The sequence below is a fragment of the Hemicordylus capensis genome, chromosome 1 (assembly GCF_027244095.1).
Source record: "Hemicordylus capensis ecotype Gifberg chromosome 1, rHemCap1.1.pri, whole genome shotgun sequence".
Classification (NCBI taxonomy): Eukaryota; Metazoa; Chordata; class Lepidosauria; order Squamata; family Cordylidae; genus Hemicordylus; species Hemicordylus capensis.
Genome location: NC_069657.1, coordinates 97,417,929 through 97,436,149, shown reverse-complemented (window position 1 = coordinate 97,436,149; position 18,221 = coordinate 97,417,929). Strand labels below are relative to the sequence as shown.

The 18,221-nt window shown below is 44.5% G+C and overlaps 1 protein-coding gene across 3 annotated transcripts; it reads right to left on the bottom strand.

Moving 5' to 3' along the window:
- Positions 1-1,449: 1,449 nt before the first annotated feature.
- On the bottom strand, positions 1,450-15,523 carry LOC128327800 (CD59 glycoprotein-like). Of its 3 annotated transcripts, XM_053257073.1 has the most exons (7): positions 15,397-15,485; positions 14,466-14,637; positions 14,013-14,278; positions 13,691-13,756; positions 7,887-7,966; positions 6,020-6,121; positions 1,450-2,790 (listed from the first exon to the last, which is right to left on the bottom strand). In XM_053257073.1, exons 3-7 carry the CDS (start codon positions 14,036-14,038, stop codon positions 2,594-2,596), a joined length of 471 nt encoding a protein of 156 aa, XP_053113048.1. In that variant the 5' UTR covers positions 14,039-14,278; positions 14,466-14,637; positions 15,397-15,485; the 3' UTR covers positions 1,450-2,593. The 3 variants fall into 3 exon arrangements, with proteins under 3 accessions (XP_053113048.1, XP_053113053.1, XP_053113042.1); XM_053257078.1 differs by lacking the exon at positions 14,466-14,637 and having other exon boundaries at positions 15,397-15,523; XM_053257067.1 differs by lacking the exon at positions 15,397-15,485 and having other exon boundaries at positions 14,466-14,844.
- Positions 15,524-18,221: the final 2,698 nt, after the last annotated feature.

Here is an 18,221-nt window from a genome sequence, read left to right as displayed (position 1 = left end):
ACCCCTCTCTGCTCACTTGCCTGCCCTTTCTCCTGGGTGGGAGAGGGGACTGGACTCCACACTGCCACCCAGAGCGAATGGGGAAGCAAGTGGAGTGGCTGCTTCTCAAGTGGGCAAGCCAGCGTGGCGAGAACAAGGAGCTCATACCATTTCCTTCTTTTGGGAGGTGGCAGAGACGTGGTAGGGAAATGAGCCAATCCCAGTTCATTGGTTTGCAGATATTTGCCACAGCAGGTGGAGGCTGCATCTAAGAGACTTATTACTCCAACATCTTTTTGCTTGAACAAGTAGACCTGGCGCATAGCATCTGCGCTGCTAGTTTGTCTCTGCCCAGCCAGGCTCCGCTGCTTTCTCTCCCCACCGTACCCCCCTCCCTTCCACCCCAGTCCATTCCCCATCCTCCTCCCACCAGCAGCTTTCCCTCCCTGCCCCCCGGCAGCACTTTCTCTCCCTGCTGGGCTCCCTTCCTCGCTATTTTTGCCCACCCGCCCCCTCTGCCAGAGTGCACCATCACCAGGCTCCCTCGTGGGGCCACCGACGCCATTATTTCTCCCCACCACTGCCTTCTGCCTCCTCCCACCTCATCGCTGCTGCCATTTTTTTTCACCGATGCCGCCTCCTCCGGGCCGGCAGTCTCCCCCTCTGGGCCCGCCATTGATCGCAGTTTCAGCGGGGGCGTGGCTTGCCGCATCCCCACGCATCCCCCTGGTCCGTCTACAGGAATTAATAAGTAATAATATATAATAACTGGTCACGGCTTCAGCGGGGGCGTGGCTTGCTACATCCCCATGCATCCTCCTGGTCTGTCTACAGGAATGAATTTTATATGTGTGTGTAAAGATTCCAGTTTTTCTAGAGCTGAAATGAATTTGGGGGCAAGGACGGAAGTACATATGCAATGCCATTTGCCAGAAGCTAAATGGATTTCCAGATCTGCTATATAAAAGAGCTTCAGCCTTTAGAGAATGTTCATTTTAAGGTCAGTCTTTGTAAGGCACATATGCACACACTTGGCCCACTGAGCAGCTAGATAAGCTGTGGGATGAATAGCTGTTTTAGCTGGTCAGGTGAGTGGTGAAGAGCTGCACATGGCAGCTCTCTCAAACTGCCCTTGCTGTTTCCCACTGGGAAGGTGCCCTGCTGTGCTCTACTTGGATTGAGCTGAGCAGCCACAGCCAGCTCCTGCTATGCCTCACCCATCCCACTGGCTAAGACTTTATGCAGGGGTCTGATGTGAGCAGAGTAGCTGCAGATTCATAATAATTGGGAACTGAGGCAATAAGTGGCAAGAGATGGTTTTTCTTAGATTACTTATACTTACACATACAAATCATTGCTCAGTGTTAATACTTGCATCAAATACACATTCATGGAAATTCTGCCTTCCAAAAATTGATTTAATATAAGGGTCTTGCTTATTATTTGAACACAATTCAGAAAAAAACCACATACAACGCAGAAACTTGTTTTATTTACCATTTTTATATATATATTAAATATTTATTATATTTTAAAAACCATCAGTCATGTTCCACATGATTGAACAATTTTCCCGAATGTCTATAACAAAATTCATTTTGACAAAACAAGTGTCAATGGAAAATGTGGTATTATTTGCTCACAACTGCTGTAAATTAGAAAGTATGCTTAGCTTAACATAGTATTCTACTCCTGGATGGTGTTTGTGATGAAGGTTTCCAGAAACTGGGTGAACTGCCCCCACATTTAGTGCACTATTTCTTTAAAGTGTCTGTATATACTTAGAATCATGTTACATTGGAAAACTATTGAAGTAAGTTCCATATATTGTAGAACATGGTTGCTGCCTATTCTAAGTGCTCAATGAATGGATGTGCAAGTGAGCAAAGCCAATGCTCTCCTAGGAGTTCAGACATATTATACAGTATAAGCATTATTCACACAATACATTTGTGAAACTGCTGTAATGCTAGTAAGAATATTGGCAGTTTTAAAAATGTGGCAAGAAATGGAGGGGGAGAGTGTGTCCATTTCTTGAATAACTATAGAAGCACCAAGTATGAATGACAGATCATCATTTCTTCTAATAAGCGTTAGATTTCCACTGGGACTTGTGTTTTTAAGAACACTATCAATATGCCAAGCTTTTCATATCTCTCTGACTAGAGTAAAATTTTCTCAAACTCTTTTTAGAGAAAGCCTTCACACTTCAGCCTTCAGGCTTAAATAAAAAATTGGAGGGCAAGTATTTATTAGGCTGCAATCCTAAATGCAATTGGAATACACTGGCTAAGGTTTTGTCTAACTTATTATTGTATTAGTACTGTATTATCTTGTACTTTCCACTTACACTTAATTACAAAAAAAGTCCTCCAATTGATTATGGCCATTTGTTATTACAAAATTTGACTTCTCAGACTGCCCATGTGGGAAACAGGATGCAGGACTAGAAAGACTTTGGACTGATCCAGCAGGGGTCTTCTGATAAGCACCTTCCTCTCTCAACAGTTTTCTGGTTAAAGACAATGTGCACCTTCTCCAAAGCATTTCAGGCATGCCAACTCAAAAGAAAAAAGTGTGATTGACAGAGAACACATTTCTTTTCATCTCCACATTATAGGTACATCATCCATACCATAGTCATTGCAGAAACACCAAGGGCAGCAGTACTAACCAAGATGCGTGGACTCATCTTGTTACAGAGGTCTCTATAGCAGCAAAGAAATCTAAAACTGTCAGCATGAAAGTAATTGGCAATTTCATTAGTATTGCATCGTGATGTTTTCCAGCAGCTGTAGGTTCTCAAATTCACTGTTTAAAAAACAAACAAAGACATCCCTGAAATTAAAAGTTGGACAACTTAGAACAGTTTTTCTTTCTGCATAATTCTTAAAAAGTCATTTGTTTTGATCATTTTAAAAGGCATAATCTGAAATATTGTTTAGGGTGAATCTTAAAAGCAAGCAGATTGAACTTTTCTGTTCATTACATAAATCAACCTTATTACTCATGCATATTCTTAATGAATATTGTGTTAGAGAACCAAAGAAAAGGAAGGCATAATGCTGTATATAGTATATTCCGCAAGTCTCCAGATCGCCCCCACAGAAATGTGGAATTTAATATGTGGTGCAGAATATTCAAGTAGTTATTAATGAGATCTCAGAAGGTGCTAGGTAGGGCTTCAAGTGGCTGGCAAAAGGATGCCTTCAGTGTCCTCAATAGTGCCTTCCTGCTCTACATCAAATTCCCATATCAGTGTCAGCTTCTACTCTACCAACCTTCAAAATATTCCATTTCCCTAAGAATATTCCAAAAGTGTCATGGAAACATTGGATCATAATTATTCAAAGAAAGAGGAGATGCAAGTTTGCTTTGCCATTAATGGATCAGTATTATGATCACTTTGCCATATTAATATCAAGGGTGGCTTGCTGAAGCAGCACTGCATAACTTTAGCCAAGAATTTTAGCAAACTGGGGTCCAATGAATGCATCCAGTGAAAACATCTTCTGAAAAGGGACACATGGAGGGAAAACTGCTTCGACTGTCCTTTTTCAGAGATAAAACTCTTCACTCCATGCATATCACATGAACATGCAAACACTTACATTAAGCATCAATTCTGTAGAACTGGTGCTTAAACCTCTTGGTAGGAAGGTTCCCTATAATACACTCCATTTTTAAGAGGCACCACTGTTATCTTCTGAAGCTGAAAAACAATCCTGAGACACACACTATATAGAGCAGTGGCTCTATGCCAGGGTGTGAATATGACTTTTTGTAAATGGGTCTTTGCATTTCAGTTTATTGATCATGTCAACTCTCTGGTCCTTATGGACTATACAGAGACGAGCCTGAAAGCACAAGTGTCTGACTGTCTCTGTTCCCTTGAATCCTGGGAGGTCTGGATCAGAGGGAAGCTGTTACCCCACATACTCCCTGCACTACAATTCTGACATGCTTAGTTTGCATAATTGATTCCCTTTGGGATTTCATGAACTCTTGCATACATGTGCACGCATATACATACACACATGCGCGCACGCACACACACACACACACAGAGAAAGTAAATAAAGCCTTGCACATGCACTGTAACATAGAGTATAATTGACTCCAGATAAGGAATCCTCTCTCATATACAGCCTCTAACTAGAGAATTTCTGCAGTGCCATATGTATTATGTCCAGGTTTATTGCACTGTGCTAAGTTGTAGCCTACCACAATCGATGGCACCATATTTCTGGATAGAAATCAAATAGTGCCTGGCTTTCATGGGGCAATTTCTCAGAAGTAGAAGCAGGATCAGGACCTATGCAACACCAATGCTCTGGATATCCCTTCCTGGTATTCAGCTACGGGGCAATATTTCTGAGCCCAATGAAAAAAAACCTTAAGTTTGAGATGAGATGGTTTTCAGGTGTGGGTTGGGAGGTCACTCTCCATGGCAGAACAATTGTCAGCCTGGGCAAAGAGCCAAGAAACTTAACCTTCTTGAACCCACAGATGTTTCCAGCCTACCATCACCATCTCATCCCTGCAACGGCTAGAAGGAATATGACTGGTGCAATCAGTGACCTGCAGGCTTGGGATAGGTTTGTTGTAAGGTGCTAGAGAGTAGCTTTTGGTTATTTCAAGAGTGAAAATGCCCTCTAGGTCACACTTAAAGGATTTTTAGGTAAGCAAAACATTCTTTGTTCTGTCTTTGTGGTGGTGCTGATAGAAGGAGTAACAGCACCTCCTAGAAAACATGAATATCTTCAGCTGTATGGCACCCAATAATCAATTGATGCAACTCTTCCTAGAACTGAGAAGCAGTTTTTCCGAGATAAAATTCTTCACTTTATGCATAGCACATGAACATGCAAAAATAAAGCTTAAGAACAAATAAAAAACAAGAGAAAGTAAGTTCTAACTTAATGGTAGCAGAAACTAAATTAAGTACACTGTATGAATTTCAATCTTCAGTCTGCTTAATTAAATTTCTTCTACTGGATATTTATTTAATCTCAAATTGAAAGAGTATTCTTTGCACTTCAGTCCCTCTCCAGTTTTGCATGCTGTCCTCTGGGGAAAACCAATTTGGGTTCTCTTGAACATGCATCTTATGCTTGGAGGCTCTAACTTTTTATGAGATTTGGGATTTTGTAAAGTTGTGTCAGCAACCAGGAATCACCATGACTTGAACCCCTAGGCAGAGTGGAGAATAAACCATAGGCTCCAATGCATGGGACTGATCAAGCATTATCTCACTGGGATCTTCACTGTGGGAATCCCACAGGGGTCTGCCTTAGCACTGCTGCTCAACAGCACATACTGTATATAAACAAGATTGTGTGGAGACACAATCTGGTGGCACCAGGCAAATTGGTATGCTGGTGGCACCCAACCATTTCTTTCTTTTTCATCCAGGGTTGTGCATCATCTTCTGTATAGTAAGGGTGTGCAAAGATCCACATTGTAGACTGGAGTATTTTTCAGAACCAAAGTCTGTGGGAAAATACCTGTTGAGAACAGGACTCCTGTTTTTCCTCTTTATTTCAATTCCTACAGCAGCTCACTGCTTCTCCAAGTTATTCATTCCAACAGTTAATGAACAATAAGCATAGATATTCCCAGTTTCAGACCACTGGTCCATCTAGTTCAGTGTTGACTGCTCTGACCGGCAGCAGCATCTCCAAAATTTCAGGCAGGAATCTTTCCCAGTCATACCTAGAGGTGCCAGGGACTGAACCTGGGACCTTCGGCATGCAAAGCAGATACACTACCACGGAGCTACGACTGTTGGCAGCCACCCCAACAAGTCTCCAAGCTGCATTTCAAGCTCTCTCACATTTGCAGAGCAGTTTGACACATGCACTCTCACTCAGAAAACAAGTGAACCTCTGTAGTTTGCTTAGTTCAAAGACTGACTCTACCATCGGTGGTGGCAGCAGTTTAAATGGCATATTCAGTCTGCTTTAACAGCCTTTATAAACACACCCACACACACATACCAGTTGAATGAGATTGGTTTTCTGTTGCAGTGTATACATACCAAACCTGATCTGCAAGCAAACATCATCTTCATAACTGCAGGTAACATTGGTTCTACACAGCATGGGACTTTGTTCACAGCTGTAACATCTGAGTGCATTCCCTGAGACATTGAAAGGTGATGTTAAAATATTTCTCATTCATGCAGTACAAATATTCAGAGTGCTTCACACTCTTCATTCTTAGTAACCTTTACAACAGCACTGTCAGGTAGGCCAGTACTGTTACCTCCTCTCATATTGCAGTGGCATGTACAGGTGAACCTCGTTATCCACAGCCCCACATCCATGGATTTGCATATCTGTGGTCAGGCAATTGACACCGATCCCATTATCCACAGGTTTTAAATGGGTTAAATTTGGCTTTCTGCAGTTCCTTCACCATTTTGCTGAAGGGACCAATTTTGTTGCTCTCGTAAAAAAACACACCAAAAAAACGATATATATTTTCAGCAATTCCTCCCCAAACCCCCAGTTGCGGTGATTTTCTGCATATATATATATATATATATATATATATATATATATATATATATATATTTGCAGAAAATCACCGCAACTGGGGGTTTGGGGAGGAATTGCTGGGCAGCTGGAGATCCACAGAGCACAGTACGGCACTTTATTATTTCCTCAGTTTTTAGTCATTTTTTAGCCTCCAGGAAGCTAATCCTCCCCCCACTCCATTCCCATTGCCTCAAGGTCTCGTTATCCATGCTTCCATTATCCACAGTTGTAGCCTAGAATGGAACCTCTGTGGATAACAAGGTCCACCTGTCTAGTGTAAAGAATAGTACCTTTTCTAAACACTGCGAGTAAGCTTGTGGCTGAAGGAAGATCCGAGTTGGGAACCTCACAGCTCAACCTTGTAGCCGCTACTGTACCACACTAGCTGTCCAGCATCCAATGATCAAATGCTGGCAAGAGGCATCCAGCCCCAGAACCCTTTCCTATCTGGAAATTGTTAAAATGGTTTCATTTTACTTTCACTGTTTGTACCAAAATAAAGTGAAAAATAATGCCTCTCTTCTAGGTTATTTAAAGAGGACATTTTATTATTATTTATTATTATTATTACATTTATATCCCGCTCTTCCTCCAAGGAGCCCAGAGCGGTGTACTACATACTTGAGTTTCTCTTTCACAACAACCCTGTGAAGTAGGTTAGGCTGAGAGAGAAGTGACTGGCCCAAAGTCACCCAGCTAGTTTTATGGCTGAATGGGGATTTGAACTCGAGTCTCCCCGGTCCTAGTCCAGCACTCTAACCACTACACCACGTTGGCTCTTGAACTACGCTGGCTCTTGAATTTTAAAACTAATTATTTAATGAAGCAATTAGACAACTATTAAGAGACAGGGATCCATCTTATTTATTTGTTATTTCTCTGTGTAAACCGCCCTGAGCCATTTTTGGAAGGGCGGCGTAGAAATTGAAATAAATAAATAAATAAATAATTGTAGAGCCCTACCCGATGCCCATGCAGCTGTATCAAAATGCAGCCCGCCAGAGGCTCAGAGCCTCTTGTTTTGCTGCCTGCCTTACACTACAAAGCACATGTGCTGCGCTCAGTATGTGGCAAGGCTGTACAATACAAGTGACTAGATGGATGCATTTGGCTTAGTAGATCACATGTTATTCAGGACAGTCTGATCTGTTTCTTCCCTACTTTTCAATCCAGCTTGTACACAGGCACATGGTATGCTATCTTGGCAAAGAGTGTCAGTGTCATCTCTGCATTTTGCACAGTGGTAATAAATGCTAAGGAAATAGGATAACTAACTAGCTTTTCAAATATACCTCACTGACTTGCACCCATGTGGTCACAGAGCCATTCCCTTCAGTACAAATGAAGAAGCACCAGGATACTTACCAGAACTGCAGAACACAATTATAGTAAAGAAGGCAATGAGCAGAAAGTACTTGGTTTTGTCCATGGCTTCTTTTCTGAATCTGGAATTAGAAACACACAGGACTAGGATCATAGCAGTTGGAAGAGGCTGGTGCTTGGCCTCTCAGGGATCCTTCACCTCCCTACCCTAAATTTTGAGCTTATTCAAAAGAGTGCACCCCCTGCCCTTTAACTTAGAACCCTAGAGGGGAAAATGTTTTTTTTCCTGTCTTGCTTTCCTCCAGCACTCTGGACCAATGGAAGCATCTGAATAGTCTTCAAAAGCAACCTCATGTACAACTTATTACAGTCGTCTATTCTGTACAATGTGGAGATAATTGTGATCAGGTCTGACTTCTCCATGTAGGGATGCAGCTGGTGCACAAATCAAAGCTGGTAAAAGGCACTCTTGGGTATGAGACAATGGACGATGCTGGATCAATGGACAATGCAGGGTCAAGGAACTCCAAGCTCACACTTCATCTTTCAGGGGAGTATAATCCCGATATTTCATCTTTCAGGAGTATCTGTCAGACCGCATCTGCCCATATGAATCTGGCAGGGCCCTTCACTCATCATCTTGAGCTGTGCTTGTGGCTCCATCATTGACTGAGATTCGGTTGGTGGGACAAGAGACAAAGCCTTTTTGGTTGTATCCAGTGTTCTCTCTAATTTTTTTTTAATTTGTGTGAGGAATTAATTTTGTTCTGGGTGGCAGTATCAAGGCAGTGTGTGCGCACATGCATTCAGAGTGGGGCCTTCCTGATTCAGCCTGAGTGGGATTTAAAATTAACTCAGCAGACATTCTTGTGAGAGTGCACGTGCGCACGCCTTAGAGGGAACACTGGTTGTGGCCTTTTGGCTATAGAATGTCATCCCCTCCCAGAAGAGCTTCACCATACTCCCTTCCCTTAGGGTTTTTAAAAAGAGATCTCAAAACCTACTTATTTAGAGCAGCCTTTTAATCTTTTTATTGCAGCTTGATCGGTTTTTACATTTTTAATTTGATCTATTTTAATTGATTTTATTTGACACTGTATTTTGTTTTACTGTTTTAAATTTTATATTACTTTTGTTGTTTTACTACTGGGAGCCACCCCAAGCAGTATGGTATTGGAGGGGCAGGATATAATGTTTTAAATAAAAATAAATAAATAAAATCACATTCAAGATAGGCTGAACTTCTCCATCCAGAGAGCTGGAATCTCCAACCCACAGCACCTCAAACTTGATTGGATTCAACTGCAGGTTTTTTGCACTCATCCTAACCAAAACTGCATCCAGACACCAGTTAGTGGGTTTCCACTGACTCCCTAGGATTGGATAGCTAATAACACCTCAGCTCAAACATATGGATGACTTCAAGCAGCAATGTCATGTGGCTGTTGAAAAGCATGTAGAACAAAATGGGTCCTTGCAAACCCCATATACCAATAGCCATGAAGAGAAGTAGTCCTCCAACACTGCTTCCTGGAAGCAACCCTCCAGATAGGATCAGAGCCACTGCAAAACAGTGCATTTTGACCCCATCCAGAAGGATACCATGGCCAATAATATTGAAAACTACAGAGATCCTAGATAAATCAATAGGGTTGCATGCTTTCTATTCCTCCCCAGGGTGACCAAGGCAGTCTGAATCCCATAGCCAAGTCAGAAACCAGACTGATATGGACTCACACACTTCACATCTATCTTCTATATCTATAATTCTCTTAGGTAGGCTTCCCCAAACTGCGGCCCTCCAGATGTTGCTGAACTACAACTTCCAGCATACCCAGCCACAAAAAAAATTGTGTCTAGGGATGCTGAGAGTTGTAGTTCAGCAACATCTGGAGGGCCGCAGTTTGGGGAAGCCTGCTCTAAGGCATAACCGTGGCTAATCCTGTGTGTGGCGAGCAGAAGCACCTGGTTATGCAGTGGAGATTCCATATGCAGATAGGAAGGAGGAGCCTGTGGCACTGTGGTGATTGGGCAGTGGGGATTTTATATGCAGATAGGGAGGGGGAGCCTGTGATGCTTAAGGACAGTTGGAATGCAACCGCTACTGGTTTGAAGATGTTCTTGATTGTAGAGGAGAGGAATTTATCTATCTATCGGGATAGTGAGCAGGAGTCTGCGAAGAGAGGGGACGTGAGGGAAGAAAGAGCCCCTTCAGGCTGCCATTGTGTGAATTAGATGAGGAAACAAGATGAACAAGATCTGTTAACTCAGGAAGGGAGAGAGAGCAAGAGAGAGAGAGAAAGGGAGGGGAAGATAGAGCGGGAAAGCGAGTGGAGGAGAGAGACAGAAAAGGAAGAGAGAGAAAAGGAAGGGCGAGGGACAAGCCCGAGCCTGTCAGCGGCCTGAGGGGAACGAGCAGCCATGGCGGTGACAGCAGCAAGGAAGGGACCGGAGACAGCAGCAAGGAAGGGACCGGTCTACCACTGCTGCTGCTGCTCTTGTGGGGAGGAGCAGAGCTCAGGTGAGGGTGTCTCTGGGGATAGGGGGCTGCAGCTTGGCCAACAGGTGCCAACAACTCTGCAGCCTCAACCAAGAGGGGTGAAGGAGATGGAAGCAATGGGATGGAGGAAGAGGAGCAGGAGTGTGGCTCAGGTAAAGGTGTAGATATTTCTGTGGTGAGGGGGGCTGTGGCAGGGGTGAGGGGAAAAGTATTAGCGTGCAGATACTCTGCGTGAGTTAAGCTAGTTTAATAGTATACACAGTTGTCAGCAAGATGTTCTAATAATGGACGTGTTCCTGCCATCTCCAAGCAAGAGTGCAGTAGCGGTGATGGAATAAATGCCAATTTACTCTACCATAAGCAACTACTCACAGCCTATATGCATCTTGCTCCATCACAGGCATGCAAACAGTCTCCTGCAGACACAAAGGCAAATCCATATCAGGCCAATGGGGGGAAAGTAGCCTGACTGCAGGAGATGGGAAAGGGGTGGATGGAGTGAACATACAAATGGGTAAGGAGACCTTGGGTCCCTGTAACTCCAGCAGCCCTCCAAAATCTTTTCAGTTCAGTTGTCCCTGATCTGGAAGAGATGCTGTGGGGAAGAGAATGAAATACATTGCATTCGTTCTACCCACCAAGTTATTACTCTACTGGACTCCACTGTTTTATGCTTGGCCAAGGAACAGGGGCGTATCTAAAGTAGGGCAGGCAGGGCACGTGTCCCGGGTACCACTTGAAGGGGGGCGCCATTCTCTAATTTTTTAAAAAAAAATGGTCGCCAAAAACAAAATGGCCACTGCACATGCTCAAATGGCCTCTGTTTTTAGAGGCCATTAAAAAAAATTAAACAATGGCCACAACACATGCTCAAATGGTCCCTGCGAGGCCCTAGAGTCCAGCACGGGGAGGGGGAACCTTTGCAGACCCCCCAGCCTTTAGGAAGCACCCCGAAGGGGCTACAGGTAAAAAATAATAATATAATATAAGTCACTGTACACATATTTAGTTTGGAACTAGGTACAGAGAATCTGGGCTTGTGAATACTGAGCTGAAGCTTATGAGCTAGGATTGTATTCATTTGCTCTTACTTTGCTTCTTTTGAGAAGTGAGTTAAATGTGATGTCTTAATAATATGGCTATTAATGGTGAGTTTGTCTTTGAATCAGTGTGAAATCCTTAGTATTAAGGCCCACTGGGAGTTCCTTGCTCTCTTTCTTGGCTTCTCCAAGATAGAGCTGAGAGAGATTCCTGCCTGCAGCCTTGGAGAAGCCGCTGCCAGTCTGTGACGACAATACTGAGCTAGATAGACCAATGGTCTGACTCAGTATATGGCAGTTTCCTATGTTCCTGTGTTCCTATGTTTCTCTCATTTTAACTGTCTTTCTGAAATACTAGAATATATTACAAGCTGTGATACAGTTTACTCTGCATATCCTTTAATTATTTTCAGATTAGCTGGGAAAAGCCATTTTTTCCATTTATTTTTAAAACTTACGTAATAGTGATGCTACAATGCTTAGTAGACAATTAGAACAGGTACTTCTGTTTATTTTTCCAAGTATACCTCCACATATTATTTGGGTATTTCATGAGCCCCAGCATACTGAAATTTGTAGTTTTCCAGCATTTTTTGGTCTGGCTGCGTCCATTGCTAAATAGTTTTTGAAATATTAAAAGATTAACAAGCTTGACTTGCATTTTTCAGCTGATATTATGGTAAAGTTATTAATTTTTATTGAATTTTATTGAATGCCCAAAAATTGAATTTGGATATTATGGTAAAGTTATCTGAAAAATGGGTGTGAGATGTTTGGGCAGGGGGCGCAATTTCAGTGCTTGCCCTAGGCGCTATTTCCCCTAGATTCGCCTCTGCCAAGGAAGATTAGCTAATGAGAAGAAAATGCAAACAGTGTAGAAGGGCACAACTTGTGTGTTCAACTTTTGCTAAGTCTTGCCCTTTAACAGAAGACACTAGGGATGCATGCCAAATCCAGGACTCCTATTTAAACCCCACAATAATGTGTTTTACTGGGTCAAGGATTAACAAAGCTAGAATTGCTGAGAGCAGCAATATTTTAGGTGACCACAGAAAGCAGAAGACAAGGAAAACAGAACAAGTGAGAAGGAAGGAGAAACGGGCTTAAGCAGAGTGTGCTGCAGAACTGGCAGGCAGAAGAGTAACATACACCCTGCGGTAACATACAGAGGGGAAAGCAACATCAGCAGCCTCTGCAATACTGTAAATGCTCTCAGCCATTTACCTTCAATAAATTCTCTTCAAACCACAGAGAAGCGAGTACAGGGGCAAACCAGCATCAAGGGTGCCAGACGGAATGGAGGAAAGGGCTCCTGCACCTTTAGAAAGTGTGGAAGGGAGGAAGAGATGTTGGTAGTCTTGCCTGCCAGAAAAAGACAGGGGCAAGAAAAGCTGCCGCTAGGGCAATCTCCTAGTCAGGCAATTGGTTGCAGGTAGTCAGCCACCACCCACACACCCCCTCCCCAAGCCCGTGACCCATTTATCGCACCCATAACATCGCATAGCTCCAAGCATCCTTTACCCAGTTCGCACAGTGAGTGACCCCCTAAAAACAGCCTGCTTTGTTCTCAGGGCTCTTTTCGCTCCCACCTGCCGGCGAGAGGTTTCCAGCGTGTGTGGCATGCACTGAGCCCCCCCACCCCGGTGTCTTCGCTGAAGGGCAATGAGCAAAGGACTAGAGCACTGCAGTGGTGCCTTCTCTGGCGGCCCTTCCAGGCGGGCTGTTGAGCCTGGGACTGGCACACACGCCGCTCGCCCGCTCCTTCGCTGCCTCTCAGGGATTGCGCTTCTGTTCACCCATCCTTGTTCTCCTCCTGCATTTCCCCCGCGCTTAAACCCTCGCAGTTACTAATGCAGAAAATGTGGCTGGCGGCATCTTTAGGACAGCACAGCAGTGCAATGATCATACCCGTGGACTATCAACGCAACATTTTGGAGAGGCGAGTGACCAGATACAGCGGCGGCGGCGGGGGGAGGGTTTGGTGGTGTCAGTCCACTGTATCCCCCAAGCACGCCCTATCTGTTGCCGAGTAGAAGGAGCGCTGGAAATCGCTCCGCCTGTGCCTGCAACAGCCCAAATCGACAACTGGATAGAGCTACAAAGAGCATACCTGGAAATCCCCGGGGCCCCAGAGATCTGGCTTAGGAGGGGGAATTGATAGCTACGAGTCTCTGAAATGCAGGGTGGTGGTGCAGCATTAGCCTGAACCTCCCCACCAGCACTGTGCAAACAGATCTACCACTACTGTGTGTGCCGCCCTCGGCCACAACCGTTCTGCAGCACAGCCGCAGCCTCCAGCAATTTACCTCGTCCTCAGCGCGTCGCCCTCCTCCAGCCGCAGCGTGCTCTGTCTCCTCCTGAGCTGTGCCAGTCTGCAGCAAATTGAGAGCAAGCGCTACAAACGCAACCCAGATTTCTATTGGACATTCAAAATGCGTACATCAATCAATCAATACATAAAAATCGCGCGCGTGCACACACGCTAGTGGGAGGGTCGACCACCCCCTTCCCCAAAATCTTTGCCTTTCATCCCTTCGAATGGTTGGTTCAATCGCTTGTCAATCTCAACAAAAACCGGACGTTTTCCACCGCCCCGTTGGATGCGGGGAAGATGCGGTCGAATCTTACCGAAGTTCGGACAGGCCGGATGACATAGCGCGGAGCCGGCCGGCAATATTGTCACTTTAAGCAAGGCCGTTACAGTCGTAGCAGTGGGGATGCAAACCTATGGCTAGTTGAGTAGGTAGGTGAGGTGTTTTGCCGCAGGACAGAAATGGTGTGTGCACCTGATTTTCCTTTTCGCTTATCCTCTGAATGTTGCCTAGATCTGGGGGAACCTCAAAGCTGAAACCAGGATCTCGAAAGCCAAACCAACCACCTTTATAGCCTGGTACCTGAAATGCAAAACAACAACGATAATTAAGAAAACCAACTAATGCTGAGGCTGCAGTTCTATGCACTCATACACAACGAACGCAAAGATGTGTACTGTTAAAAATCTGAAGTGCAAGAGCTGGTCACGACAGCCCCCACAGCTACATCCTCACTATAAAACTATGTAACAAACGATCAATTTCTTACCTTGCTAGGTGTAAGGGAACGGATGTTAGAAATTCCACTGCGTTCTGTTCAAGAAGCCTTACTCCCAGTTAAATAAGCATAGGATCGCATAGCAAGGTGTGTTGTATTTTTCTGTCACTATCTTCTCACTTTCAAGTTATAAGTGGTTTCACTGTGTCCATGGCTACAGGACCTTGGGATGATGATGATTGGCCTCTCAGCAATTTCGACACTTACAGAAACCATACTTCCTCCATTTCTCTTTCTCTCTTTTTAATAAGTTTTTGCTAACTTTGGATGAGTGAACAAGTATACATCCTCTCTAATAAAACGCTTGGTGTCCGTCCGTGGACGGGCACCAAGCGTGTGTTCGTGCCTCCCTGCCCTGTTCTGCGCCTGCGCGAAGCGCAGGCGCAGAACAGGGCAAGGGAGACATGAGGGCCGGCACCCAGTGGCCATCTTGGGCGGCCAGAAGCGGCCGCCCCGAAGAAGCCGGGAATGCGGGGAAGGAGGAGACTGGCCGAGGCGGCGGCGAAGCCGCCGCCTCGGCCAGAGGACGCAGCGCGGCCAAGGCGGCGGTGGAGCCGCGCCGCCGAAGCCGGGCGGGGGGAGGAGGTGACGGGGTAAGCCGGCCGAGGTGGCGGCAGAGCCGCCGCCGAGGCCTGGCACCGCCGCCGCAGCCAGGCGGCTGCGAGTCCTTGGGGCCCTTGCCCGTCCGGGGAGACCGGCCGGGAATGTGAGGCGGGGGCGGACCGGACCGGCAGCGCCGCCCCCAGAGTCTGCCCGGCCACCACCACCGCCACCGCCCACTCTCCCGCCCTCCCAGCTGCCCACAAACTCCTTCCCCGCTCCCCCCCGCAAATGATTAAGGGCCAAAACGGCCCAGAAGAATGCCTCCGCGGCCGCCGCCATGGCCGCCAACCGCCCTCCCAGCTGGCCGAGACCTCCTTACCCGAAGCAGCCCGCGACAGTCGGGCGAACTAAAAGCTGTTTTTGCGAAGAAGAGAGGAGCTCCCGAACAGAGCTCCTCTCTGTGCTAAGTCTCTCCCCGAAGTGGTGCTTTGGGCGCAAAGGACACCTATTGCGTCCTTTGCGTCCATAGCAGCAGTTTGGGCATTGGCTTAGCACAGAGAGGAGCTCTGTTCCGGAGCTCCTCTCTTCTTCGCAAAAAATGGATTTTTGATCGCCCGACTGTCGCGGGCTGCTTTGGGTAAGGAAGTCTCGGCCAGCTGGGAGGGCGTGGGGGGGGAGGCCAGAGGAAGTGGGGCGGGGGGGGAACTCTCCCCTACTAGCGCCCGTTATCACAACGGGCCTGAAACACTAGTTTCTCATAAAGGACAAAAGAATGGTCTTATAAAATGATGTATAGGTGGTATTTGACACCAAAAAACCCTGGCATTAATGTATAAAAATGTTTCAAAAAAATGTTGGAAATGTGGACACTCTGAAGGAACCTTTTTTCATATGTGGTGGACTTGTAGGAAGGCTAAGGCCTTTTGGGACACGATATATAATGAGTTAAAGAAAATATTTAAAATGACATTTCCTAAGAAGCCAGAATCCTTCCTGCTGGGAATAACGCAAGGAGTGTTTTCTACAACTAATTTAACATTCTTTATGTACGCTACCACAGCGGCCAGAATAATATATGCACAGAAATGGAAGAGTAATGAACTGCCTTCAAAAGAAGATTGGTTGATAAAAATTTTGGAATATGTGGAGATGGCAAAACTTACAGTACTGATAAGAGACCAAAATTTAGAATGCTTTAAAGAAGATTGGAAACCATTCTTATTATATTTAAAGAACTATTTTCCTAATACTGATTTTACAACAGGGCTTGAAATCTAATAATATTAGCAGGTTGGGTAGATCAAAATCGTGTTTGTAAGGTTAAGATCTATGTTTTGAATTATTATTATAGCAAGGGTTAATTTTATAGTTGGTAATTCACGAGGAGGTGTGAGCCGGAAGTCCATATTTATTCAATATGTTGTGAATGTTAAGATATTGTTAAAATTAATAAAAATTTAATTAAATTTAAAAAAGGACATAAGAATGGTCAGTGGTCAGAAGGTCCATTGACAAAGGGAATGCATACCAACTTAGCATGACTAAAATGGCTTTAAAAGAGGATTAGACACATTCATAGATGGGAGGTCTGTTCATGATGGCTATGTAGAACCTTCATGTGCAGGGGCAGTACATGATGCCAGTTGTAATCCCACGTAGTTAATCAAATTATCTTCCAGATTCAGATAATATTTGTTTGTTTGTTTGTTTGTTTAATGAATTTGTATACCACCCACTTCCCAAGTCTCTAGGTGGTTTACAGCATAAAACCAAACAAACCAATAATTTAACAGTTAAAACATAAAACCAGATTGAAATATCCATAAAAACACCAACTAATTAAAAGCTTGGCTGAAGAGGAGTGTCTTCAGTTGTTTTCTAAAAATCAACTGGGATGGAGCAGCTCTACTCTCAACTGGAAGTGCATTCCACAGTCCTGGGGCAACCACAGAGAAGGCATGCCTTTGAGTCACCATCAGACAAGCTGGTGGCACCCTCAGACAAACCTCTCCTGAAGATCTTAATAGTACACCTTTTCAGGTATTTCTAGGGCACCCCTTTGGAGAGAATTAAATCTCCACAAATTGGTGGATGTTTTAACCACTGCCAATATATAAGAACAAGTCCTAAACAACTTAGGCCCTGGGTATTTAAGAGAACGTCTTCTTCACCATGAGCCTCACTGTCCATTGAGATCTTCTGGAGAGCTTTGTCGGAAGTTGCCACTGGCTACTCTGGTAGCTGCTCAGGGATGGATCTTCTCCGTTGCTGCCCCAAGGCTTTGGAATGCACTGCTTGCTGAAATAAGAGCCTCTCCATCTCTGACAACTTTTAGAAGGTCTCTAAAGACACATTTGTTCACCCAGGCTTTTTACTAGATTTATAGTTTTAATAGTTTAACACTGTGTTGCATTTTAAATTATTTTAAAGTTTTAAATTTTAGATTTGTTTTAATTTGTATTGTTGTAAACTGCCCAGAGACCTAAGTTTTGGGTGGCATACAAAGTGTCAAATAAGTAAATTAAAAACCAACAAATGGGGGGCGGGGAACCATTTACAGGTGTATAAATGGAGAATGCAAAAATCTGTATTTGGCAAGATCTGCACCCTTTGGTAGCAGAGACGGAAGAGATCTAATTTTCCAGCATCCTACACATATGTACCCAGAAGTAAGTCCCTTGAAGTTCAGTGGCATGCTCAGTGGTATGTGTTGCTATCAGAATGGAGCAAAGTAACATTAGACACTACCTTATCAGGACATTTGTTCTTCTTTTCAAAGGGGGCAGGCAGACTTTTGCTGAAATCCTAACCACAGCAACCAGAGAGTGTGCCACTGAACTTCAAGGGCTTACTTCTGAGCAGTGTTCCCTCTAAGGCATGCACATGTTAACTCACTCAAGTTTTTTCATGTCCGCTCAGTTAATTTTTTATCCCATTTAGGTTGAATCAGGAAGGACCCATGCCGAATGCACATGTAAGCACACTGACTTGATACTGCTGCCCAGAACAAAACTCATTCTGCACCCAGATGAAAAAAAAGAGGGAATACTGCTTCTGAATAAGCATGCTTAAGATTCTTGAAAACTGGACCTCTCCTCTCTCTTCCCTTATTCCCCAGGCATGCAGATCTTGCCAAATACAGATTTTGTGGTGACCTCCCTGATTTTCTTCTCAAGATAAATGGATTACTAATTTTGCATATGG

What these genes read in the sequence shown, in the direction of transcription:
- LOC128327800 (XM_053257078.1), bottom strand. Translation starts at nt 14,038, where the DNA reads ATGTCATCCGGCCTGTCCGAACTTCG. An exon ending in AATTGTGTTCTGCAGTTCTG is followed by an intron (nt 6,122 to 7,886) that starts GTAAGTATCCTG and finishes TCAATGTCTCAG; the next exon opens with GGAATGCACTCAGATGTTAC. An exon ending in TTGCTTGCAGATCAGGTTTG is followed by an intron (nt 2,791 to 6,019) that starts GTATGTATACAC and finishes TTTTTTAAACAG; the next exon opens with TGAATTTGAGAACCTACAGC.